Genomic DNA, 25,763 nt, shown 5'->3' with positions numbered 1-25,763 from the left:
CCGTGGGCTGTCAGGGGGATGGGGAGCAAGCGCCCGTGGAAAAGGGTACGCGAAGGGGTATTTTGGGGCACGCACGTGCGCATGGGCGCAACCTACAGGGAACAGTGTCCACAAGTACGATCAGATAATCTTCCACACTGCAAGGTCGGCACGCTGCCCATTTAACAGCAGCCCTAATTACTTGAAGCCCACCCAACCACAGGTGGACTCTCTTATCACCTCTAATACTTTTGAAGCTGTTCTCTCCTATGCATAGCTCTACGCATGCGTGGGTCTATCATTGTTTCCTCATCAGAGTCTATCGAAGATAATGAGGACTGGCTTCTTCCTGGGCTGTCTGCCAGGCCCCCTTCTTCCATCTCACAGACACTTCCTTCTTCAGATGATAATTCACTGGCCGACTCTGTCGGCCGCAAAACAGGCCTGTGACATTTGGATGTTTCCCCCACCTCCACAGTCCTCGGGGTGGCTCACAACAGTGATAAAAACAATACATGGTAACAAATCTAATAATTAAAATCTAAAATAACAGTTTTACATTAAAAAGTCTAAAAAGAAAAAAAAACAATACAGTGATCCCCCGATCATTGCGAGGGTTCTGTTCCAGGACCCCCCGCAATGATCGGTTTTTCACGAAGTAGCGCTGCGGAAGTAAAAACACCATCTGCGCATGCGCAGATGGTGTTTTTACTTCCGCAGCGCTAGCGAGGAGCCGAAGATTGGGGTTCCTGGGAAGGGGACTCAGCTGGGAAGCGGTGCTGGGGTTTCCCCACCGCCCACGCAAACTCCTCGCTGCCGCTCGCCCCGCCCATGCCGCTCGCTCGCGCCGCTTCCCAGCTGAGTCCTGAAGCCAATTCGCTTCAGGACTCAGCTGGGAAGCAGCGAGAATGAACGGCGTGGGCGGCGGCGCGTGGCCAGGCAGGCGGCGGAGAAGCCGTTCGCTCGCGCCCCTCGCTCGCACCGCTTCCCACCTGAGTCCTGAAGCCAATTCGCTTCAGCACTCAGCTGGGAAGCGGCGAGAATGAACGGCGTGGGCGGGCGAAGGGCGGGCGAGCGGCAGCGAGGAGTTTGCGTGGGCGGTGGGGAAACTCCTCGCTGATGCCCGCCGCTCGCCCTCCCGCCAGCAAGAGGGGGAAGACCCAGGGAAGCCGCCCAGCAGCTGATCTGCCCGGCGCCATCTACGCATGCGTGCCCATAGGAAAAAGGGCGCGCATGCGCAGATGGTGTTTTTACTTCTGGGTTCAAAAATCGCCATATAGCCGTTTCGCAATAATCGGGAACGCAATACCCGGGGGATCACTGTATATAAAATACATACACACAGTCCTATCATGCATGGGTTTTAAGGAGTTTACAAAAGGCAAGGAGGGTGAGGGCAGTCCTAATCTCTGGGGGGAGTTGATTCCAGAGGGTCGGAGCTGCCACAGAGAAGGCTCTTCCTATGGGTCCCGCCAGACGACATTGTTTAGTCGACGGGACTGGGAGAAGACCAACTCTGCGGGACCTAACCGGCCACTGGGATTTGTGCGGCAGATATCCTGGTCTGGTGCCATGAAGGGCTTTATAGGTCATAATCAACACTTTGAATTGTGACCAGAAACTGATCGGCAACCAATGCAGACTGCGGAGTGTTGGAGTAACATGGGCATACTTAGGAAAGCCCATGATTGCTCTCGCAGCTGCATTCTGCACGATCTGAAGCTTCTGAACACTTTTCAAAGGTACCCCATGCAGAGAGCCTTACAATAGTCGAACCTCGAGGTGATGAGGGCATGAGTGACTGTGAGCAGTGACTCCTGGTCCAGATAGGGCTGCAACTGGTGCACCAGGCAAACCTGGGCAAATGCCCCCCTCACCACAGCTGAAAGATGTTTCTCTAATGTGAGCTGTGGATCGAGGAGGATGCCCAAGTTGCGGACCCTCTCTGAGGGGGTCAATAATTCCCTCCCCCAGGGTAATGGACGGACAGATGAAGTTGTCCTTGGGAGGCAAAACCCACAGCCACTCCATCTTATCAGGGTTGAGCTTGAGTCTGTTGACACCCATCCAGGCCCCAACAGCCTCCAGACACCAGCACATCACTTCCACTGCTTCATTAAAGAACATCATTTGACTTGTATGTCATCATCTATTAATTATACTAGTTTCTGGTTTTCATCATGTTCCAGTAAAATTTCCATACAGAATTTCCATCATTAAAACGGCAGTGAAATATTAAGTATACTTCAACCAATCCAGTAAATACTGATTTCAATAAAAAGAAGTTTAGTATGTGTTTATGAACTCCTTGATCCTCTCTGCCTTTTTTTTAGATATGATGTCCTTATAAGGAAATCAGACAGGGTTCATCCATTGCCTGGGTGGGCTGCTGCCCGGATGGGGGGGAACGCAATGGGTAGCAAAAATGGACCTCCACCCTAGAGAACCCAATTTGCATGAAAGATGTTGAAAGAAAATGCAGGGCGTCCTGCATAAGCCACACCCACAGTGTGGTAATAAAAAATTTGGTAGCCCTTCACTGCCCATTGCCGACATAAGAGAGAAGAGCAAGCAGTTAATTGAATTGATAAGTTTACAATAGATTGTTCCTTGTGTAAGGAATGTTTCAATACAAATTGCTTTTTTAAAATTTATTTATTATTTATTAATTAGATTTGTATGCCGCCCCTCTCCGTAGACTCGGGGCGGCTAACAACAGTAAGAAGACAATATGAACAAATCTAATATTAAAAGTAATGTAAAAAACCCCAATTTAAGAAACCAATCACACATACAGACATACCATGCATACATTTTATAAGCCTAGGGGGAAGGGAATATCTCAATTCCCCCATGCCTGACGACAGAGGTGGGTTTTAAAAAGCTTACGAAAGGCAAGGAGGGTGGGGGCAACTCTGATATCTGGGGGGAGTTGGTTCCAGAGGGTCGGGGCTGCCACAGAGAAGGCTCTTCCCCTGGGTCGCGCCAAACAACATTGTTTAGTCGACGGGAGCCAGAGAAGGCCAACTCTGTGGGACCTAACTGGTCGCTGGGATTCATGCGGCAATTGCTTTTTATGATTAAAATTCCAAACACAGATCCACTGAAAGATAGGAATCACTTAATAGATACTTAAACTCCTAGCTACTTATCCGCTAATTCTGTATCTTAAATAGTTGAAGGAGATATCCAGCACTTGCAGGCAAGTGTCATCCCCCAAAGATCATCTGATCTTCATGACATCAGAGTTATTTGTAAAAAGTTGATTCACATAGGTCTCTGTTCAGTAAGCTCCCTCCAAAAACCAATTAGGTTTCAGTTTTTCATGCTAATGGAAATCATCAGGAGAGAGGGAATGGCCAATGTTGCAACTGATTGCCAGCTGTTTGGAGACCTGGAACCTATCAGAACCAGGTCAAATCCACTTTGGAGGCATGATGGAGAAGAGAGCCATACCCAATTCCTGCAACCAATTTTTTTGCCAACAGGTTTGAATTAAATTGAATGGATGAAAGTGGGAGGTTTTGAATGCAGATTTTAGAATAGAAATAAGACTCATTGAACGGGTGATGCCTTTGTAGCTCAGTTCAAAATCCCTGCTTGGAATATGATTCCATCATAACATTATAAAAATATAAAAATATTATGAGTCTACGAAACATAGTGTTTACCATAGTGTCATGAGAATGCATTTTGCTATCATTTGTAAGCATCCGAATGGTATAAACAGTGTGGTGTAGAAATTAGTGACTTAGACAAGGTCAAGGTTCATCATGTTAATTATGTTAACTGAAATATTATTAATCCAGTTAGTATTACATACCAGCTTGATGGGTTTCTTTCTGTTTTTAGCCTGGAAAATGCAACTTGCTGAAGTGGGTCCTCATATAGAAGTTTCTTTCGCATCACCTTTTGAAGCAGAGTTTTCAGTGCTTGTATGTAACAGGACCAACTTGCATTCATGCAACTCTACTCGAAGCCCCAAAACCCTGTCATTGGTTAGTGCAACATTTTTATGTTTCAAAGGTTCTTAAGCAAATCCAGCATGAAGGAGATAGGCCTGCCAAATTCATTTCAGTTAAAAACTAAGACGTATGCAATGATTGAGAAACATCTATGTTAGAAAGATTTATCTACACAGTATCTATGTATCTATGTATCTATCTATCTATCTATCTATCTATCTATCTATCTATCTATCTATCTATCTATAAATATATATATATATATATATATCTCTCTCTCTCTATCTCTCTATGTATCTATCTCTCTATGTATCTATCTATGTATCTATCTATGTATCTATCTATCTATGTATCTATATGTATCTATCTATGTATCTATCTCTCTCTCTCTCTCTCTCTCTATCTATCTATTTATCTATCTATCTATGTATCTATCTATGTATCTATCTATGTATCTCTCTATGTATCTCTCTATGTATCTATGTATCTCTCTATGTATCTCTCTATGTATCTCTCTATGTATCTCTCTATGTATCTCTCTATGTATCTATTTATGTATCTCTCTATGTATCTATCTCTATCTATCTATGTATCTATCTATGTATCTATCTATGTATCTATGTATCTATCTATGTATCTATCTATGTATCTATCTATGTATCTATCTATGTATCTATCTATGTATCTATCTATCTATCTCTCTCTCTCTATCCATCCATCCATCCATCCATCCATCCATCCATCCATCTATTTTTAAATCCCACCCTTATTACTTTATGAATAACTCAAGATATTGGCTGCCAAAGTCTTTAAATCTAGACTGATTTGAATAAATTAGCTTTCATACCAGAGACCCAGCAGAGATAGATTATTATTTTTAGGGGTGGGGGTCAACTTGATTGTCATCAATAGATTCTTTTGGGTGGTATGTAGAGTATTTTCTCTCTGTGTGTCTCTGTCTCTTTTTCTTCCTCCCTTTCCTTATTTCACATTCTGGAATTTGTGTCTACTGACTGGCATCTATGTTCCCTATGATACCAAGAAATGTCAATTTAGAAATTCCAAGATGATTTCCACAGTGCGAGACAATAAGACACATTCCAATTCCCGAATGTTAAACCAATTAACAAGCACCTTCAGATGACTAGCATAGCAAACCACTTGATGAACATGTCAGGAACAGTGAAATCTGCATTAATGTAATGCTACCAGGTTTGTGAAACCGCAGAATGAGTGACAGGCAACAGATCAAAAGGATTACGCACCCTTCACTCTTTTATTTACTTGAAATTAACTTGGTTTTGACTTGTGTTTTCCAGGGTGGATTAAATTTATCATCTGTCAACATTTCAGGGAAACCATGTAGCTCAAACATCTGCATCAAGGTACATCTTTTGATATTAAGCTCTCTTATGGATCTACATGCAGTTAATAACTAAAAGTCAGTGTGTGTATGTGTGTGAAACACATAAAAGATAAAAATCACAACATCTAACCTTAAAAAACGATGATATTAACAATCTGGGAAATGATTCAACATTTTAAATTATGCAAAGCAGCTATCTCTGTCTGACAGAGGTAATATTTTAAAAGCTTTCTCAGAGGAGATGCTCTGGATTCAGTCTCTGCTTTATTTGGAAGTGAAATTCACAAGATGTGGGGAAACCAGAGCCGAAGTGGTGGCCAAACACATCAGCTGCCATTAAAAAGTGGGCAGTAGGAGCAGTATCATAGTTGGGCAGGATGGGAAAAGCCTTTGTACTTTGAGAAGCATGAACTGGGAGAAATCATAGCATAAGTAGCAGCAAACCCAACAGCATTTCCAATTTCCTACTTATTTATTTATTTGTTTATTCATTCATTCATTCATTCGATTTTTATGCCGCCCTTCTCCTTAGACGCAGGGCGGTTTACAACATGTTAGCAATAGCACTTTTTAACCGAGCCAGCATATTGCCCCCACAATCCGGGTCCTCATTTTACCCACCTTGGAAGGGTGGAAGGCTGAGTCAACCTTGAGCGGGTGATGAGATATGAACCGCTGACCTACAGATCTACAGTCAGCTTCAGTGGCCTGCAGTACAGCACTCTACCTGCTGCGCCACCCCGGCTCTTTTAACGACCAACTATGGCCAAGAGCATGCATAGAAAGTAATAATAAGAATCATACCTCTATACATAAACCAACTAAATGCAAACATTAGGAGCAATACTTTACTTTGCAGGCAGGAAACGACACAAAGCGTTGAATACTTCCCTTTCTTCCTCTTACTTTTAGATTTGGAGTAGGTAATCTACTGGCAAAAGCATCTATATTGTCAGTGTATATTTTGCTGTTTCCTTGGGTTTGTATGGATAGGGTTAGGGTTAGAATTGTAACTGGAGTCACTCCAATGCCTTTTAATTTGCAAAGCTTTGGCATTTCCAATTTACTGGAATATTTCTGTTCGACTAGGAGTACCAACAAGCATAGTTCCCTCTAAGCTGAGCAGTGAGCAATCGCTCACTTAAAAATCATCATCAACTCAGAGTTTTCCAGAAGCCGAGAGGGAAAGAGTGAGAGGGAAGGAGAGAGCGAGGAAGAGAGGAAGAGAGAGAAACAGATAGAAAAAAGAGAGGAAGGAAAAGAAAAAGAAAAAGAATGGGAGTAAGGGAGAGAGAAAGAAAATCAAAATCTAGTTTGAAACTAGCTCAACTATTTAAGTGGCATTTTGATATTGATAGAGTTGCCCTATTATGAGCTCACTGTTATAGACACACAGTACAGTATTTTATTTTGAAATTCTCTGAGGCAAAACAGGGTGGGTTTTTTGTTTGTTTGTTTGTTTGTTTGTTTGTTTGTTTGTTTGTTTCTTTATTTATTTTTATTTATTTATTTATTTATTTATTTATTTATTTATTTAGTTAGTTAGTTAGTTAGTTAGTTAGTTAGTTAGTTAGTTAGTTAGTTATTATTTCTGTGCCGCCCAGTCCTGAAGGGACTGCCGCTCAGACACTATACTTTTCTATATACACTATACCCCCACCAAAAAAATTAGAGGGAATACTGCCAACAAGCCTTTCAAGTGATCTTCTGATATGGTATTGTAGAATAGAACAGAATAACAGAGCTGAAAGGGATCCTGGAGGTCTCCTAGTGGGACCTAGTCCAATTCCCTGCTTAAGGCAGAAAACCCTACACTGTTTCAGACAAATGGTTATCTAATCTCTAACTTCCAGTGTAATAACTTCCAGTGTTGGAGCATTCACAACTTCTGGAGGCAAGTTGTTTCACTGATTAATTGTTCTGTCAGAAGGTTTCTCCTTAGATCTAAGTTGTTTCTCTCCTTGATTATTTTCCACCCATTGATTCTTCTCCTGCCTTTGTGTGCTTTGGAGAATAGATTGACTCCCTCTTCTTTGTGGCAGCCTTTGAGATATTGGAACCCTGCTATTATGTCTTCCCTAGTCGTTCTTTTCATTAAAATAGACAAACTCAGTTCCTGCAATTGTTCTTCATGCTTTAGCATCCAGAGCCCAGAGCCCTAATCATTTTTGATGCTCTTCTCTGCACTCTTTAGAGTCCCAACATCTTTTTTACATTTTGCTTTAAAGTATTTTTTATAAGTTCAGATTTATTATTTAGATTAGATTTATTGGATTTATATGCCGCCCCTCTCCGCAGATTCGGGGTGGCTCACAACAATGGCAAAAACAGTACATAGTGACAAATCCAATACCCACCAATCCAATTACAATTTTAAGTTACGAAATTCATAAAACAACCCCAATATATATAAAGAACAAGCACACAATCAATTAAACACCAAAACAACATGGGCAAGGGGGAGATGTTTCAGTTCCCCCATGCCTGACGGCAGAGGTGGGTTTTAAGGAGTTTACAAAAGGCAAGGAGGGTGGGGGAAATCCTAATCTCGGGGGAGCTGGTTCCAGAGGGTTGGAACCACCACAGAGAAGGCTCTTCCCCTGGGTCCCGCCAGACGACATTGTTTAGTCGACGGGACCCGCAGAAGGCTGACTCGGTGGGACCTAACCGGCCGCTGGGATTCGTGCAGCAGAAGGCAGCCCCGAAGATATTCTGGTCCGGTGCCATGAAGGGCTTTATAGGTCATAACCAACACTTTGAATTGTGACCGGAAACTGATCGGCAACCAATGAAGACTGCAGAGTGTTGGAGTAATATGGGCATACTTAGAGAAGCCCATAATTGCTCTCGCAGCTGCATTCTGCACGATCTGAAGTTTCCGAACACTCTTCAAAGGTAGCCCCATGTAGAGAGCGTTACAGTAGTCGAGCCTCGAGGTGATGAGGGCATGAGTGACTGTGAGCAATGACTCCCGGTCCAAATAGGGTCGCAACTGGTGCACCAGGCGAACCTGGGCAAACGCAGCTTACATTGTCACAAGTAAAAAAAGAAGCAGAAAGGTATTGCTGAGTGCAGTAAACTTGAGACCACAGTTTTCTCTCTAAAGAATATTTGCAGCTTTCATATGGTTGATTATCTTTCCTTCTTTTTAAAAAACAATGACAGATTTCAGCAGTAATCTGAATGAGAATAATTGCCCTGGAAGTAGGTTTGATAAGCCTCTTGTTTGAACAGAAGTTCTCCACAAAGTTCCTTATCAATTGCCAACATAGGGCTTCGTTAAAACTTTGCTGCCAACTAGTGTGATCACCTGGATTGTTGCAGTGCAGAAATAGAGCAGCCTTTCACTCTTTCTTAGCCCTTGGAAGGAGGGAAGAGCAAAATACTCTTGAAAATGCTGCCGAGGAAATTTCAGGGACAGTCACCGGTAGTCAGGAATGACATGAAGACCCAAATACACCATACAGACCTAATGAGAAGAAATAGTTTTCTAGAAACTGTGCTGGCTAACATGAACCTGTTTGAAATCATTTCTATGATAACTCTCCAAGAGTAGTTACTCACAAAATGCTATTCTTTTTAATAATAACTCTTTTGGGATTGGGCGGCCTACAAGTTGAATAAAATAAATAAATAAATAAATAATTGTAGATCAGGGTTGAAATGAAGAGTCCTTGGTGCTCTCTAAGCTTGGTTGTTTTGTTGCAGAGGTTTCATTACCCAAACCATAGTTCCCTCTAAGCTGAGCAGTGAGCAATCACTCACTTAAAAATCACAATCAACTCAGAGTTTTCCAAACCTGCCCAGAAGCCGAGAGGGAAAGAGTGAGAGGGAAGGAGAGAGAGAAGAAGAGAGGAAGAGAGAGAAACAGATAGAAAAAAGAGAGGAAGGAAAAGAAAAAGAAAAAGAATGGGAGTAAGGAAGAGAGAAAGAAAATCAAAATCTAGTTTGAAACTAGCTCAACTATTTAAGTGGCATTTTGATATTGATAGAGTTGCCCTATTATGAGCTCATTGTTATAGACACACAGTACAGTATTTTATTTTGAAATTCTCTGAGGCAAAACAGGGTGGGTTTTTTATTTGTTTGTTTGTTTGTTTGTTTGTTTGTTTGTTTATTATTTTTGTGCCTCCCAGTCCCAAAGGGGCTGCCGCTCAGACACTATACTTTTCCGCCCCCCCCCCAAAAAAAATTAGAGGGAACACTGACCCAAACTAAAACAGTTTTTTTAATGTTTCCCCATTTTGTACTTCATCTATATGCTAACACACACCCCCGATAATATATGTACTTGGATTTTATTGCATGTTGTTTCTCATGATTATTCAATAAAAATGTTTTCTTTTCTTTTCTAAACAAGGGATGGAGGACAGATGTGGACTATTCTGTTTCTTTATACGTCTGTGATTTACCCTGCGGTAAGTTTCAATAGAAAAAAGTCTACTGTATATGAGATAAGGCAAAACATCCACGGGCTCCTAACAGAGATGATTTGGGAAGCTGGCACTCTACTAAGTACTTCCCAACTTTGGCAATTTTAAGAGGTGTGGACATCTACTCTCAGAATTCTCCAGCCCTAGCCCCATGACAGGTTGAAGACTTCTAGGAGTTAAAGTCCACATATTTTAAAGTGACCAGGTCTGGAGAGTTGGAATTCTCAACCTCTTGTTGTTGGGCAGCTCATGTAATTTGGCCTTTTTCAAGATTATTTGCCTCTTGAATATGAAGGGTTGTTTTGAGGACCCCATGAAGACATCTCAATGAAGTGAAAACCTTTAATAAATTATTATTATTATTATTATTATTATTATTATTATTATTATTTATTAGATTTGTATGCCGCCCCTCTCCGTAGACTCGGGGCGGCTTACAGCAATGATAAAAACAATTACAATGACAAATCTAATAGTTAGAATCTAAAATAACAATAATACATTTTAAAAAGTCTAAAAAACAATATATAAATATATAAAAACATACATACAATCATATCATACTCAATAAAGTACATAGGCAGGGGGAGATATTTCAGTTCCCCCATGCTTCATGACAGAGGTGGGTTTTAAGGAGTTTACGAAAGGCAAGGAGGGTGGGGACAGTTCTAATCTCTGGAGGGAGCTGATTCCAGAGGGTTGGAGCCACCACAGAGAAGGCTCTTCCCCTGGGCCCCGCCAAACGACATTGTTTAGTTGACGGGACCCGGAGGAGACCAACTCTGGGCTATTGAGATTGCCATCCTGGTGATAAGAGAATATGCAGCTACTAAGATTACAGTCATGATTGGCCATCTGAGGACAATGTAATAGAAGATATTGACTTAAGGAATAAAACCTCCAGACATATAGATAAAATCTGACTACGAATGTGATAGTAGGCTAAAGATGAGAACTAGCTTGGTGTAGTGGTTAAGGCATCAGTCTAGGATACTCTGAGTTCTAGTCCCACTTTAGTCCTAAAACCAAATGTGTGACTTTGAGGAAGTCACTTTCTCAGCCCTAAGAAGTGAGCAATGACAAGCTAGCTCTGAAATTTTGCCAGGAAAAGTACAGTGTAGTCAAGGCTGTCATGAATAGTCAACGCTGACTCAAAGGTACCAAAAAAAGAAAGAAAGAAAGAAAGAAAGAAAGAAAGAAAGAAAGGCAGGCAGGCAGGCAGGCAGGCAGAAAGAAAGAAAGAAAGAAAGAAAGAAAGAAAGAAAGAAAGAAAGAAAGAAAAGACTAAGGATTCACAGGAAGATTACCTATCAGATTCAGAGGTGTACAATGTCTGCAGTGAAACATGAAGTCAGGAAATGATCACAGGAAATTCTTTATGGCATTTTATATTACCTCATAAAATGCCTTGCAATAATTTTATGGTATAAAATGTTTTATAAAATTTGCCAAATTTCAGTTCCATGGGAGTCAAGGCTTCTGTATTTTAGGTGCACTTTATAACTTAGTCCATTTGAGATACCTTGGTTCAAAAATTCTTGCTCGACGACACACAGTTAAAGGTTCTAAACAAATAGAGGAACTATAATAGTATGTAGATGAAGCACAGTACTTATTGATTTCTCATTGTTCAACAAATTGTACTGAGGGCAAAAGATACAACAGTATTTTGGGACGATGGAGGAGCTTTGATACCTCCGTTTGGCCCAGGAATCATATTCTTATTCTTTGTCCATTCTTGGGCAGAGATTCTAGTAGATTAGGAAACAAATATTATTTTGTACATTTTCAAAGAAAAAGGAATTGAAGCAAACAGATGACAAATGACACAAAAATATAGAATTCCTTGTGTGTATCTCATGTATTTTACCCTTTCTCCCACTTCCAACCGTTGAAAATTGGGGCATTTCATTACTTGAATTTCCAGCAAACTGGGAGGCTTTTTATATTAATTGATTCATGTACTGATGAGAGCAACACTCCTGTGATATTTGGAGTATGTTAGCATCCATTTTAACTTTCATTGGATGTCTGAGCATAGTGGCTAATGGTAAATGACCATGAATCTCTGTTAATTCATTTAAATGGTGTTTTTGTTATGAAGTTTGTTGGTCTGTTTTTTCAATGATTTGGCTTTGCCCAGAAGAACTATCAAAATTTAATAAAAGAAAATAAGAAGGGCCTACTTATTCTTAGATGAACATCTAAGATACTATTTTGTTTAATTCCAGACTCTTCTACTGGGACCCAAGAATATTATGAATATTCCTTAAGCATCCTCTCTCTCATAGCATTTCTTGCCATATTTCTAATCATGTTGGCTCTCCTTGGACACAAACTTTTGTCAGGTACTGATTTATGCAGCGGAAAAGTCAACAATTTGGTTGTAACAATAGAACATTAATTTTAAGTGATAGATTTTAATCAATCAACACTGGCTTAGAAGTTTATTAGAAGTACTAACATGTAATCAGCCAATGGCTTGTTATCTTAGCTTTGTATTGTCATAATAATATTCAAGGAAAGTTTGCATATGGAATGTGTACAAGCACTTTTAAAAAAATTATAGCTTTTACAATTCCATGATGTCAATTTTCTTTGAATATTATATTGAATGCTTAGGGCATTTTTTTACCCATTTGCAGAAGCTTATTACAATTGGAATTATTCCTTTTTCAAAGCACCTTCTGTTCCTATTGTTTTGCATGTATTATGATTTCTGTATGAAATCTATTTTTATATGAAATTTAATTGAGATCCAGTGACAGTAATAGTAAAATATGGCCTACAAAGAAGAACTAGAAGGCAAGGTACCAAATCTTCCAGTAATAAATTCATAATTAAATTATTTTAATCTAATTAACTTTTAATGCTGAATTTTAACTTTCTTTGCCTCATATAAATTTTACATATAGTTTATGTTTTAATATTTTACTTATTCACCTCCGGGAGTCCGTTTGTGATGAAGATGAGCCGTTTCTATATTTTCATAAATAAAAAACCTAACAACCAAAGACAGTGTCTAAAGCAGGGATGCCAAACTGGTAGCCCGCAGGCTAGATGCTTCATGCGCAGGACATGCCCACCCCAACTCCATGAAGGGAAAAGCCATTACGATATGTCACATAACAACAACATGATGTGGCGAGTTTGATACTGGTCTAAAGCATCCTCTATCAAGCATCATTTTGAGTTATGACCAGATTATCTCAGGGACCGCCTTCTGCTGCAGGAATCCCAGCGACCAGTTAGGTCCCACAGAGTGGGCCTTCTCCGGGTCCCATCAACTAAACAATGTCGTTTGGCGGGGCCCAGGGGAAGAGCCTTCTTTGTGGCGGCCCCGGCCCTCTGGAACCAACTCCCCCCGGAGATTAGAATTGCCCCCACCCTCCTCGCCTTTCGTAAGCTCCTTAAAACCCACCTCTGCCGTCAGGCATGGGGGAACTGAGATACTCTTTTCCCCTAGGCCTTTACAATTTATGCACGGTATGTTTGTTTGTAGGTATGATTGGTTTTAAAATAAGGGTTTTTTAGTTGTTGTAGTATTGGATTTCCATGCTGTTTTTATTATTGTTGTTAGCCACCCCGAGTCTACAGAGAGGGGCGGCATACAAATCCAATAAATAAGAATAAATAAATAAATGAGCTTTGCAGTCAAATGTCCAGCCAATGCTCTCAATGCAAAAGAAGAAAATCAGTACAGTTTCCACCCCTCTTTTTTTTTCAAATGCTTTTAGAAAATCTGTTCTAGAAGTGAGGTCGTTTCCCCATTAACAGAACCCCCATCAGGGCAGATAGAATGCATCCCAAAATATCCATTTGTTATAAATGGATAAGGTTGCTTTCCATTGCCATGCTTGGCACCCTGGTATGCTACTTACACTCTTTATTTCCCTTTTTATTATTATTATTCTATTATTATTATTATTATTTATTGGATTTGTATGCCGCCCCTCTCCGCAGACTCGGGGCGGCTAACAGCAATGATAAAAAACAACAGGTAACAATCCAATTTAATAAAACAACTAAAAACCCTTATTATAAAAACCAAACATACACACAAACATACCATACATAACTTGTAATGGCCTAGGGGAAGGAATATCCTAACTCCCCCATGCCTGGCGACAAAGGTGGGTCTTGAGTAATTTGCAAAAGACAAGGAGGGTGGGGGCCGTTCTAATCCCTGGGGGGAGTTGATTCCAGAGGGCCACAGAGAAGGCTCTTCCCCTGGGGCCCGCCAAACGACATTGTTTGGTCGACGGGACCCGGAGAAGGCCAACTCTGTGGGACCTTATCGGCCGCTGGGATTCGTGCGGTAGAAGGCGGTTTCGGATGTATTCTGGCCCAATGCCATGTAGGGATTTAAAGGTCATGACCAACACTTTGAATTGTGACTGGAAACCGATCGGCAGCCAGTGCAGGCCGCGGAGTGTTGCAGAAATGTGGGCGAATCTAGGAAGCCCCACAATGGCTCTCGCGGCCGCATTCTGCACGATCTGAAGTTTCCGAACACTTTTCAAAGGTAGCCCCATGTAGAGAGTGTTGCAGTAATCGAACCTCGAGGTGATGAAGGCATGAGTGACTGTGAGCAATGACTCCCTGTCCAAATTTCCAGGAGATACTGCATTCAAATGCCAAATGTTTTCTATCAATGCTTTTGGGTATTATGAGACCCAGAGACAAGAATTACTAAGGCATTTTTAAATATGCAGTCCATGTCGTAGTTGAAGCTGTGTTTTAAAAATGTGACAATTACCCAGAAAAATAAATGATTTTTTTTTTTAAAGCAAATTGTCTGGGATATGCCAAGTATCCAAAATGTTCATTAAAAATTCCATATGTACTTACTGACTTTTGGATTACAAGTTGAGTCAACCACATGACTATGATTACCTCTAAATCTCTTTCAAGAGAAGGATTAGCTTTTTTTTGCTTCAGTAATAAAAGTTAATCTTTGCATGAAATCTCCAGTTTTGTTTACATGATAGATTTCAATGTTATACTTGACACTTAGAGAAGTCCAATATTCTATGTCAATCTTCTCCAGTTTGGTACTTTCCAAATAGTTTGAACTTCCCCTAATTATGCCCTACTGAAGTTGCCACATTCATTAGAAAATATAATGTTGGCTCTATAATTCAAGTGATAAAGATTGATTGTATTTTACTTCCCTTTCACACTTGAATGCATTTGTAGATACAGAGGTCTTCAAACTTGGCAACTTAAAGACTTGTGGACTTCAACTTCCAGAATTGTCCAGCCATCATACGCCAAATTTGGGGACCCCATGTTAATATGACCTGCTGTAATTCCATTGTCTGATAGTTCTCCTACAAAGCTAGATTTCTGTGTGTGGCTTTCCTGTACATGCTTTCCATTTTGGAGTAAGAAGTGTACACACAAAATTGATGTGCGTGAGACATTTTGTGTCCTCTTCAGGACACAATACGTTTTGTGAAACAACTCTTACATTGTATAAATAAGACTGTTCATTCAGAAATGCAACTATTAAAAAGCCTTCCATTTACTTTAATCTAATTTATCCTGAAGTATAAATTCCATTTATAGTAACCTGGTGGATTTCTACGTCTGATGGTTATTTGGGAAATTAAAAGTCATAATATGAATTTATCAGATGATTCACACATGAATGTTATACCATCATACTTCCCATAAGTTACTTGGTAATTGATTGGTCATGTAACTTAAACTGAATTGCAACATTTATACTTTTGTTAAAAAAACATTGTTTATGAAACAGCCATATGAGCAGTAGTATATAATCTTGTTTATATAACTTGATCTTAATACTGATATTACAGTAATTGTATAGTCAAAAGGGAATAATTACATCCCTTTAATTTTATTATATAAAGGATGTTTTTACACAATACTGGGAACTCTAGTATGGCATCTCAATGAGTGCCTCCTTTGATTGGATCAATCTCTCAGCCCAGCTGATTTTTTAATACCAATTTTCTTAACTAAAAATTGTGGAACCACAATACTGCAATGCACACAAGGAGGCTTTTGCTGCATTTGGAGTTCTATGGAATTTCCTAGGTAAGCCTCAAATAGGTTTCACAAGCTTCCTTGAAAATAAAAACAATGCAAATTAGATGTGTCCATCTACTCAGAAAAAGGGACAATGGCAGGTAGTAGTAGCAGAGAGCTCTCTGTGGAATGGCCAACTACAGTGGAGTAGCTAGCCTCCATGCTTTGGGAATGGTATGCTTTCCCACAATCATTTTAGAATTTTAATGCTCATAACATATTATCATTTAACATGTTCAACATTATTATTATTATTATTATTATTATTATTATTATTATTTATTAGATTTGTATGCCGCCCCTATCCGTAGACTCGGGGCGGCTCACAGCAATAGTAAAAACAATATACAATAACAAATCTAATAATTAAAATATCTAAAAAAACCTTATTTAAAAGCAAGAAGTACACACAAACATACCATGCATAAACTATATAGGCCAGGGGAGATGTCTCAATTCCCACCACAGAGAAGGCTCTTCCCCTGGGTCTCACCAAACAACATTGTTTAATCGATGGGACCTGGAGAAGGCCAACTCTGTGGGACCTAACCAGTCGCTGGGATTCGTGCGGCAGAAGGCGGTCCCGGAGATATTCTGGTCCGATGCCATGAAGGGCTTTATAGGTCATAACCAACACTTTGAATTGTGACTGGAAACTGATCGGCAACCAATGCAGACTGCGGAGTGTTGGTGTAACATGGGCATATCTAGGGAAGCCCATGATTGCTCTCGCAGCTGCATTCTGCACGATCTGAAGTTTCCGAACACTTTTCAGAGGTAGCCCCATGTAGAGAGCATTACAGTAGTCGAACCTTGAGATGATGAGAGCATGAGTGACTATGAGCAGTGAGTCCCGGTCCAGGTAGGGCCGCAACTGGTGCACCAGGTGAACCTGGGCAAACGCCCCCCTAGTCACAGCTGAAAGATGGTTCTCTAATGTTTCAGATGGTCCACCAGTTTCCCAATGGTTGGGAGCTCTTGGTTCTAACTTAATCCAATGCTGCCACCATACTTGCTCAAAGAAGCATTCCACAGTTGAATGGTTGGTGGCCTTGGGAATCAAGGACAACATGAACTCACTAGGGCCGTGATGACAAACCTATGGTATGAGTGCCATAGGTGGCACATGGAGCCATGTCAGAGGCACACAAGGTGATGCCATATATCAGCTCTGGCATGCCAGCTGATTTTCAGTCTTGGGGAAGGCCGTTTCGCCCTCTGGAGATTTCAGGGAACCTTCTCTGAAGTCTCTGGAGTGCAAAAAACAGCAGTTTCAATCCTGGTCCTAGAAAGCCTAGAACTAAGATGCCTTAAACAAGATCTAAGTATTGCCCACAAGATCATATGCTGCAATGTCCTGCCTGTCGGCGACTACTTCAGCTTCAGCTTCAACCACAACAACACAAGAGCACACAACAGATTTAAACTTAATATTAACCGCTCCAAACTTGACTGTAAAAAATATGACTTCAGTAACCGAGTTGTCGAAGCGTGGAACTCATTACTGGACTCCATAGTGTCATCCCCAAACCCCCAACACTTTACCCTTAGATTATCTACAGTTGACCTATCCAGATTCCTAAGAGGTCAGTAAGGGGCGAGTACAAGTGCACTAGAGTGCCTTCCGTCCCCTGTCCTATTGCTCTCCTATATCTCCTATTCCTTTCTTCTATTCCTATATCTCTTCTTCTATTCTTTCATTGATATGTTCTGTTACTTTATCTTCTTTTCTATTATTTCTTAGATATATTTTACTATGAGTATCTCCTCAGTAACCTTCATCATGTATTTTACTATGTGTGTATATATATATATATACCCACTAAAACTCTCATTGTGTATTGGACTAAATAAACAAACAAACAAACAAACAAACAAATAAATAAATAATAAAACAATGGGTAAACCGGAAGTCCATTTTTCCAAACTTCCAGGTTGTCTGTTTTTTCACCATCTCAGGCTTCAGTGAGGCCTGTGCCCATATGTGGGGAGGGAATTGTTCACATGCACAGGAGCAACATGTGTGTGTGTGTGCATTGGAGGGCAGGGAATGGGGTGTGTGCACTTGTATGTGTGCTAGCACATGCACATATACCCTTTTGGCATGCGAACCAAAAATGGTTCGCCATCACTGCACTATGGTGTTGAGATAAGAGAAAAACCCATCTAACAGCCACCACACAGCCATAAAAGTCATTGGGATAGAGCCATAGACACTGCCAAGAATTCATAGTGACATGAAAGAGCTATGAAGAACAGTATTAACTGATAACTTTGTTTCTCAGATAATTCTAGGAAGATTCACGAGGAGAAAAGTGTATTACACATGATAACACACAGGTAAGCATATGTTTTTGTATAGTTCTTTAACATTCTGAAGAATCTTTGCTCTAAAATGCAAGTGATTATTTTACATAGTCTATTATGAATTCAGTTGAACAATCAAGAAGAATCAGAATTTTATAAAATTTGGCAGTAGGTCTATATTTGGTGGCACAAAAAAAATGCTTAATAATATCACATTGTTTAATGATGTTAAAATAATAGTTAAATGTTAAATACTGGAAATGTTCTTAGATGAGTTTGGTGATGGATGAGTTTATTTTTCTGATGTAACCTAAAATAGTTTTTCCTTTTTGTATTAAGAAGATTTCTATCCTGAGCGGAGCAATTGTAGCTCCTTTTTATGTTATGTGTTTTGTCTGGTCTTTTCATGGGTTGTTTGTAATGTTTTGTCTTTTTATTTGAAAATAATAAAAATATTTTTTTAAGAATGAATTCTTAAAATTGGGGATTAATCTTATAGTTTTTAAAAATATCAATTAAATAAAAGGTATTGAATTATGGCTAATATATGAATATAACGTAAAATGTCACAGGACATTCCATAGCTATGAGGCATATTTTTACAAATTCATTTATTAGTATTGTCTAGTATTATCTAGTCTAGTATTGATAGAAGAAGTATTCTTCTGTTAGAATTACAGTAAAATTACAATTATCCCTATGTGAAATAATTTAAAGCTTCCATTCACTTTTAGGTAACACGGTTCGGGAGAAAGATATGAAGTAGATACCTCATGCTTCTGCCTTGGTAAAATATCATGTAAAGAAACTGTCTACTTGGGTTGAGGCTATTTAAGTTGGTTTAGGACATAAATAATTGATAGTTTAAATAAATTCAAAGCTTGTCATTTATTATTTAAATTCAGAAGGCCTAGGCTAATTTTAGTGATGTTTGCGAATGAGATGCAAATGCTCTCTGAATTGATTGTCAAATAAGCAGATCAGGGGTGTCAAACTCATGTCATCATAGCATCATCATGTGACATATTGCAACATTCTCCCCCCTTCATTAAACTGGACATTTGTGTGGCGAGTGTATGATGCATCCAGTCCACAAGCTGTGAGTTTTAGATACTTAATTTGTACATGACTTTCATGCATAATGGTAGCCTACAATCATTTCAACAAACTTTTGTTTTTACAAAAATCTAAGTAGTCACTAGGAGCCAAGAATGACTTGATGACAAATAATTAAATTTTGCATTTACACTCATCTGCATAACCTAAAATTTGTTTCTATTAGCAGATCTCAGCACACAAAAATAATAACTGAGTCCAGAATACTTAATAGCCTATATCATCTGACCATTTATTTCAGAGTACAGTGATACCTTGTCTTACAAACTTAATTGGTTCTGGGACGAGGTTCTTAAGGTGAAAAGTTTGTAAGACGAAACAATGTTTCCCATAAGAATCAATGGAAAAGCAATTAATGCGTGCAAGCCCAAAACTCACCCCTTTTGCCAGCCGAAGCGCCCGTTTTTGTGCTGCTGGGATTCCCCTGAGGCTCCCCTCCATGGGAAACCCCACCTCCAGACTTCTGTGTTTTTGTGATCCTGCAGGGGAATCCCAGCAGGGGAATCCCAGCATCGCAAAAACAAGTGATTCGCTGGCAATGGAAGTCCAGAGGTGGGATTTCCCAGCGAAGGGAGCATCAATGAAATTGCAGCATTGCAAAAACACTGAAGTCCTCGAAACCCCACCTCCAGACCTCTGTGTTTTTGTGATGCTGCAATTTCACTGAGGCTCCCATCCCTGGGAAACCCCACATCCGGACTTCCGTTGCCAGCAAAGCGCCCATTTTTGCGCTGCTGGGATTCCCCTGCAGCATCACAAAAACACAGAAATCTGGAGGTGAGGTTTCCCATGGAGGGGAGCCTGAGGGGAATCCCAGTCGTGCAAAAAATGAATGCTTCGCTGGCAACAGAAGTCCGGAGGCAGGGCATCCCAGCGGCGGCAGTGGGTTTGTAAGGTGAAAATAGTTTGTAAGAAGAAGCCAAAAAATCTTAAACCCCGGGTTTGTTTCTCGAAAAGTTTGTATGACGAGGCGTTTGTAAGATGAGGTATCACTGTATTTCCATATCAGAAATCCATCATGCTTTATCTTTTTAAAGAAAATATTTTTGTTGAGATTTTCCAAGTTTAAAAACAAAACAACATAAAAGACAAACATATAAATCTCACATACATAAAATATAATTCCATTAATACAGCTTTACATCATCGGAATTTTCCTCCTCAATTCTACATTTTCCTAATTCATCATGTTTTAGCTGTCATCCAGCCATCCCTGTAGTGCTGTTTCACTAATAGAGATGGGTTTTATATGACCACAGTGATGGCTGGTGCTATAAGGTGCTATAAATTACTTTGCCTTGAAATATTTTTATCTGTATTTAATTGGTTTGAAATGGCAAGCAACCGGAGAGCTCTTAAAGCAGCATAAAATATATTATAGAATGATCCAATTTGGCCAGATGAAAGGAATTAAAACCATCCTAGTTATATATGTTTAGCATTAACTATAATTATGTACACTATTACTCATCATTCATAGTTTCCCATTAAAAGAATTGGTCTTTCCATGGTTTCATCTGATGAATTCACTATCTTGTTTGCCAATTTAGAAACATTTTATATGCTGTACCTAGAAATCCAGTAATGTTCTGTCGGGCTCTCTGGTAGAGTCCTCCCAAAAATTCACAGGTACAAATTTCAGGCACACGCACGTTTGAAAATTCAAAACAATGTTCTTTATAATGAAAATTCACTTAAACTAAGCCCTCTTTTGGTATAGCAAAGAGCACTGGTCTCCAAACAAACTGGTAATTTGTACAAGTCCCTTATCAGTTCTGTGATACTTAGCTTGCAGCTGTGAGGTAATTCACAGTCCTTCTTCTTTCACAAAGTGAAACACACTTTGCTCTGGTTTAGTTTCAAAGCGGGGAAAAATCGGCACACAAAAGGTCAAAGTCAGTAAAGCAGTCACGAAACACAATGATCAGATAATCCTCCGCAATGGCCAAACCCACAGGCTGCTATTTATAGCAGCCTCACTAATTACCACAGCCCCACCCAACCACAGGTGGCCTCATTTTCTTTGATAATAATCTCTCAGTTGTTGTTGCCTATGCATCGCTCTCCGCATGCCTGGCTGTATCATTAACCCTTGTTCTGAATCCAAGGAGGAGCTAGATAATTGATCTCCTTCTGAGCTGTCTGCCACACTCTCCTCCCTGTCACTCATGTCTTCTTGGTTAGAGGAGCCTTCATCAGCAGATTCCACCGGGGGGGGAGGGCAAAACAGGCCTGCAGCATGTGGATGTCTCCCCCACATGCACAGTCCTTGGGGCAGGAGCTGGGCCAGAGCTAACCACAACAAGTAACTACACGGAGGATGTATTAAGGTCTTTCCTTTTTTTGTGTGTGTGCTTTGTTTTCATATATATTGAATAGGGAGATAGATCTGACATATTTTGATAGAAGGTGTTTCCCATTTTGCAAAATCCATAGAAAATGCATGCTCTTTTTATCAATACTCCAAGGATCAGTAGCTTCTACTTATTTTCTGATAGAATACATTTGAACTGTTTTCTACTTATATATATATTGCCTACATACTCCAATGAAAAATGATACATTTCCTGCTTTGCAAGCAAAGAATTATTACCTATTGCCTAATAATATAAATTACTGCTACTCCAGCCTCCAATATTTGCAGAACAAGCTGTTTATAGGAATATATGAGCCAGTGAAAGAGATTGGCAGTCTTAGTGACTGATAGAAGTGGAAATGCATAATTGCACTTTTCAAATTGCAGATATTTCAACTTGTGTCTCATTTTCTTTTTTCCTCAGGATGAAATAGCACCATTTGTTTTATGTATGAAGAAAAGCAGAATGTTGTCACTTTCTCTATCTTAACAAGTAATTGAAAGATTTCTTTATTGTAAACAGTTAAGTGTGTAAATAGTCCTCCTGTATGCCAGAGGTCTTCCTTGACTTCAGTAACTTAGGAATAAATTTTTGTGAGGCAAATTCCTTACCCTGTGCCCTATTCTCTATCTTCCTGAAATAATTTGATAACAAAAGAATCTTTCTGTAGAAAATTTGATTTTCTCCTGAATCAATGATGGTGCCCTTTATATTTGTGGAACAAAGTCATGCTTCTACCAACACAAGAGCAAGAATTGGAACCTGGACTTTTCATACATAATTGACAATTTTTTTCTCACCCTACTGATGATCAATTCCATGAAAATAAATCATGGCAATAACACTATTAGTGTAGTTCATGGCATTTTAAAGCTCTACAGTATCATATAGGATAAATCTATGATAAAATATGTCCTATAATGTAACCCCCCCCCCCACTGATCTCTATGGTTCATGTTTTATACAACTTTCCCTTTGAAGATCATTCCATTCAGAATACTATTACTTCCTATCAAGAGAAATAAATATGTCAGGAAATGTAACTGGCAGTGACACAATGTTTTCAGTGTTTAAAGTTCTGGGCATATTTTAGGCAGAACTGAATTCTATTGAATTCTGTAGGACATATGTCTGATTTACGTACAAGTTGTTGTTGATGGGCTGTTCTTATGAACTGCCCATCATCTGTTTCCCAGGATATAAACTAGCTTTGTCAGACCATTTCAATGTTCAGTGGCATTATGTTAGCATCTTTTGAGATTAACCAATATTCCTGAAAAGCATTAACGTCTGTGGCAAGAGCTCACTTAATCAGATTACATGAAGTTTATGCATCTTAATGTTTTGTTAGTAAGAAAAGGTGCTACCAAACTTCCAATTTTTGACTACCATAGACCAGTATTTCTCAACCCTGGATGCACGGATTTCAACTCCCAAAATCCCCCAATCAGAATGCAGGCTGGGGAATTCTGGGAATTGAAGTCCATGTACATCTTGACGTTGAGAAACAATGCTATACATTGATATGGGTCTTCTCTTATGAGCTCCACAGGAATATTCCAATTATTAAATGTCCTCTTTTTCCTCCAGCTGTCCTCTTAAAAGCTTTTCACCCTAGTCTACATCAAAATCTGAACTAGGGGAGGGCAGTGGCTTATGGAGTACCTTAAGAAAGTGGAGTTTGGCTATATGGTAACATCTCCAGCTGAGCTACCCTGGCCTAAACTAAGCTTATGAATGGGTTATGTGGCCTATTTATATGTGATTTTTTACTTTCTTAACATCTTTAACATCTTAACATCTTTAACTAGGATTTCACTTTTAGGATCTTAAATTATTGCAGTAATATGTAAAAATGTATTTATCTTTCTGAGAAAATTGTATTATTGGTTTTGGCCACAATGGAGATATTTGGACCATGTTTAAATAACTTTGTAAAGTATTTAATATTTAACATAAATCCAAAGGACATGTGGAAACATTATTTTATGTTCCCAAATGGGTAGCTGTATTAGTGTTTTGAAGCAAAAGAGACAGCAAGAACACGTGTTCTATCATGTCAATGTTTTATATATTACTGTCAATATTTATACTTGCAAAGGAAAATAATAAAATACTCTGAACTCTACAAATGTCAAAAGTTTGTCATCTCTTTCTCCTGTCATCTTAATTCTTGCCATACAGTCTTCATGTCTCATGAAAAAGGAGTAAAATTAACAGGCATGAACATTATGCTGTCTAGACTCTAAACCATGTGGGATTACTTGATTTACACTCCCAAATGGGAGGAAATAGTGAAGGCTATAAAAAGCCTGGCAGTAGAAATTCTTTTTCCATCTGTTGCTCATTTTGTCTTAGGTTTTCAGAAGGAACTTTTCATAGAAATGTGAAAATACAACCCATATTGAAACTAGGTCCCTTATGAGACATTTTCCACTCTCAAGTTCGGTGAAGTCCACTGATGCTTTTTTGACCATTGTCTAGTTTCCTGGGGTCTAATAATAGTTTAATAATAGGTTCAGACTTGGTTGCTCCTTTTCCACTTTTCAGAAAAAAAAAATTAGGCACATATGAACCATATATTTATCATTACTTCAGTATACGCGGTGACTTCTGGTTTCCTTCTAATTAGGTTACTAATATGTATGGGTTGTAATTCATAATTGTATGAATAAGCTTAAGATTTTGGTCTGGAAAAAAAAAACCTTCTGAAACTGAAGTGGGGAATTACAAAATTATTCATTATCGGAAAACTTCATAACATGAGGCTTTATTTTGTCGTGCTACATCAAACATGGAATGGATGTATGTGAAAAAGCTGAAAAACAAGATTTGTTTTTGTTAAGAATTTGTAACAAAACTAAACGGCTATCATCACTTTTCAATTTTCTGATGGAATCCAAGAAAGTACAATAGCCCAACTTCCTTTGAAATACCCACCTTTTGTTTAGTACTGATCAACATGAAAGAAACAGGTTCCTCTTTTCCTGGAGGAAGTGATTACTATGTTCATGTGCGCCTGAAATCTTGTAAAATGTGAAACTAATTTCATAATCATTTAAAGACATGATCCCTCTTTCACATGAGTTACTCTTTCACAATTTGGACCTTTGGAAAAGTCTGTTTCTAAGAAATATGATTTCATGTCTGTCCTATGACACGTTTCATACAGCTAGGAAACAGAAGTGCAATTTTCAAGCATGGGTTTCGGAAAAATCCACTGTTAAATGTGCAACAATAGAAACATAGAAACATAGTAGATGGTCTATTTTATTTATTTATTTTTATTTATTCATTTGTCCAATACACAAATACATAGGAAGAAAAATAGACATGTAGTAATATATATAAGGGTAAAAGTGAACTTAGAGGAGAGGATATATGAAAGAAAGAGAATATATATGATAAGTGAGATAAAGGAAAGACAATTGGGCAGGGGACGAAAGGCACACCAGTGTACTTATATACACCCCTTACTGGCCCCTTAGGAACCTGGAGAGGTCAATCGTGGAGAGTCTAAGGGAGAAATGTTGGGAGTTAGGGGTTGACACTATTGAGTCCGGTAAAGTGTTCCACGCTTCGATAACTTGATTGTTGAAATCATATTTTTTACAGTCAAGTTTGGAGCGGTTCATATTAAGTTTGAATCTGTTGCGTGCTCTTGTGTTGTTGCGGTTGAAGTTGAAGTAGTCATTGACCGGTAGGACGTTGTAGCATATGATCCATCCAGTATCAATTTCCTTCAGATTTCTTCCCAGAACTCAACTGTTACATCTTAACTAACAAAATCTAAGAGAACAAAAAATGGATCACATGAAACAGAATCAACGCAATTGAACTGAAACACTTTTCTCTTATGATCCACCAAAGACCACAATAATATATGCACTAAAGTTGGTATAATTAAAGGCTCACATATTCAGTCACCCTTCAGCTGTGAAAAGGAAACCCCTTATTTAGTTGCACGACATTGTCATGCTGAAATCCTCCAGGTTTTTTTTTAAAAGATCTGGTAGGGTTTGTGGAATTGAGAGGAAATAAGAGCTGTTTTGGGAAATGTCACTGTCAGACATATTTATACTATAGTCTGAGGCTGATTCCTTATGATATTATTACCTGCTGTTCATTTGCTAAGGTATTATCCCCTTGTGAGTTGATATCTACAACTATGGAATGAAAAGAC

At 39.2% G+C, this 25,763-nt stretch overlaps 1 protein-coding gene across 2 annotated transcripts in view; it reads left to right on the top strand.

The window, feature by feature from the left end:
• Positions 1-23,712, top strand: part of IL17REL (interleukin 17 receptor E like) — a 94,832-nt gene extending 71,120 nt beyond the window's left edge. The window contains exons 13-19 of one of the 2 annotated variants that reach the window (XM_070755379.1): positions 3,832-3,977; positions 5,264-5,329; positions 9,671-9,728; positions 11,975-12,091; positions 18,086-18,140; positions 18,842-18,894; positions 22,004-23,712. In XM_070755379.1, the coding sequence (XP_070611480.1) occupies positions 3,832-3,977; positions 5,264-5,329; positions 9,671-9,728; positions 11,975-12,091; positions 18,086-18,140; positions 18,842-18,845 (446 nt within the window). In that variant the 3' untranslated portion in view covers positions 18,846-18,894; positions 22,004-23,712. The remainder of the gene's footprint in view (positions 1-3,831; positions 3,978-5,263; positions 5,330-9,670; positions 9,729-11,974; positions 12,092-18,085; positions 18,141-18,841; positions 18,895-22,003) is intronic. The other variant, XM_070755381.1, reaches the window with a different exon arrangement.
• Positions 23,713-25,763: the final 2,051 nt, after the last annotated feature.

This window comes from Erythrolamprus reginae, chromosome 6 (assembly GCF_031021105.1).
Source record: "Erythrolamprus reginae isolate rEryReg1 chromosome 6, rEryReg1.hap1, whole genome shotgun sequence".
NCBI lineage: Eukaryota > Metazoa > Chordata > Lepidosauria > Squamata > Dipsadidae > Erythrolamprus > Erythrolamprus reginae.
Note: the sequence above shows the minus strand (reverse complement) of the source record. Positions and strands in the feature narration are given on the sequence as shown.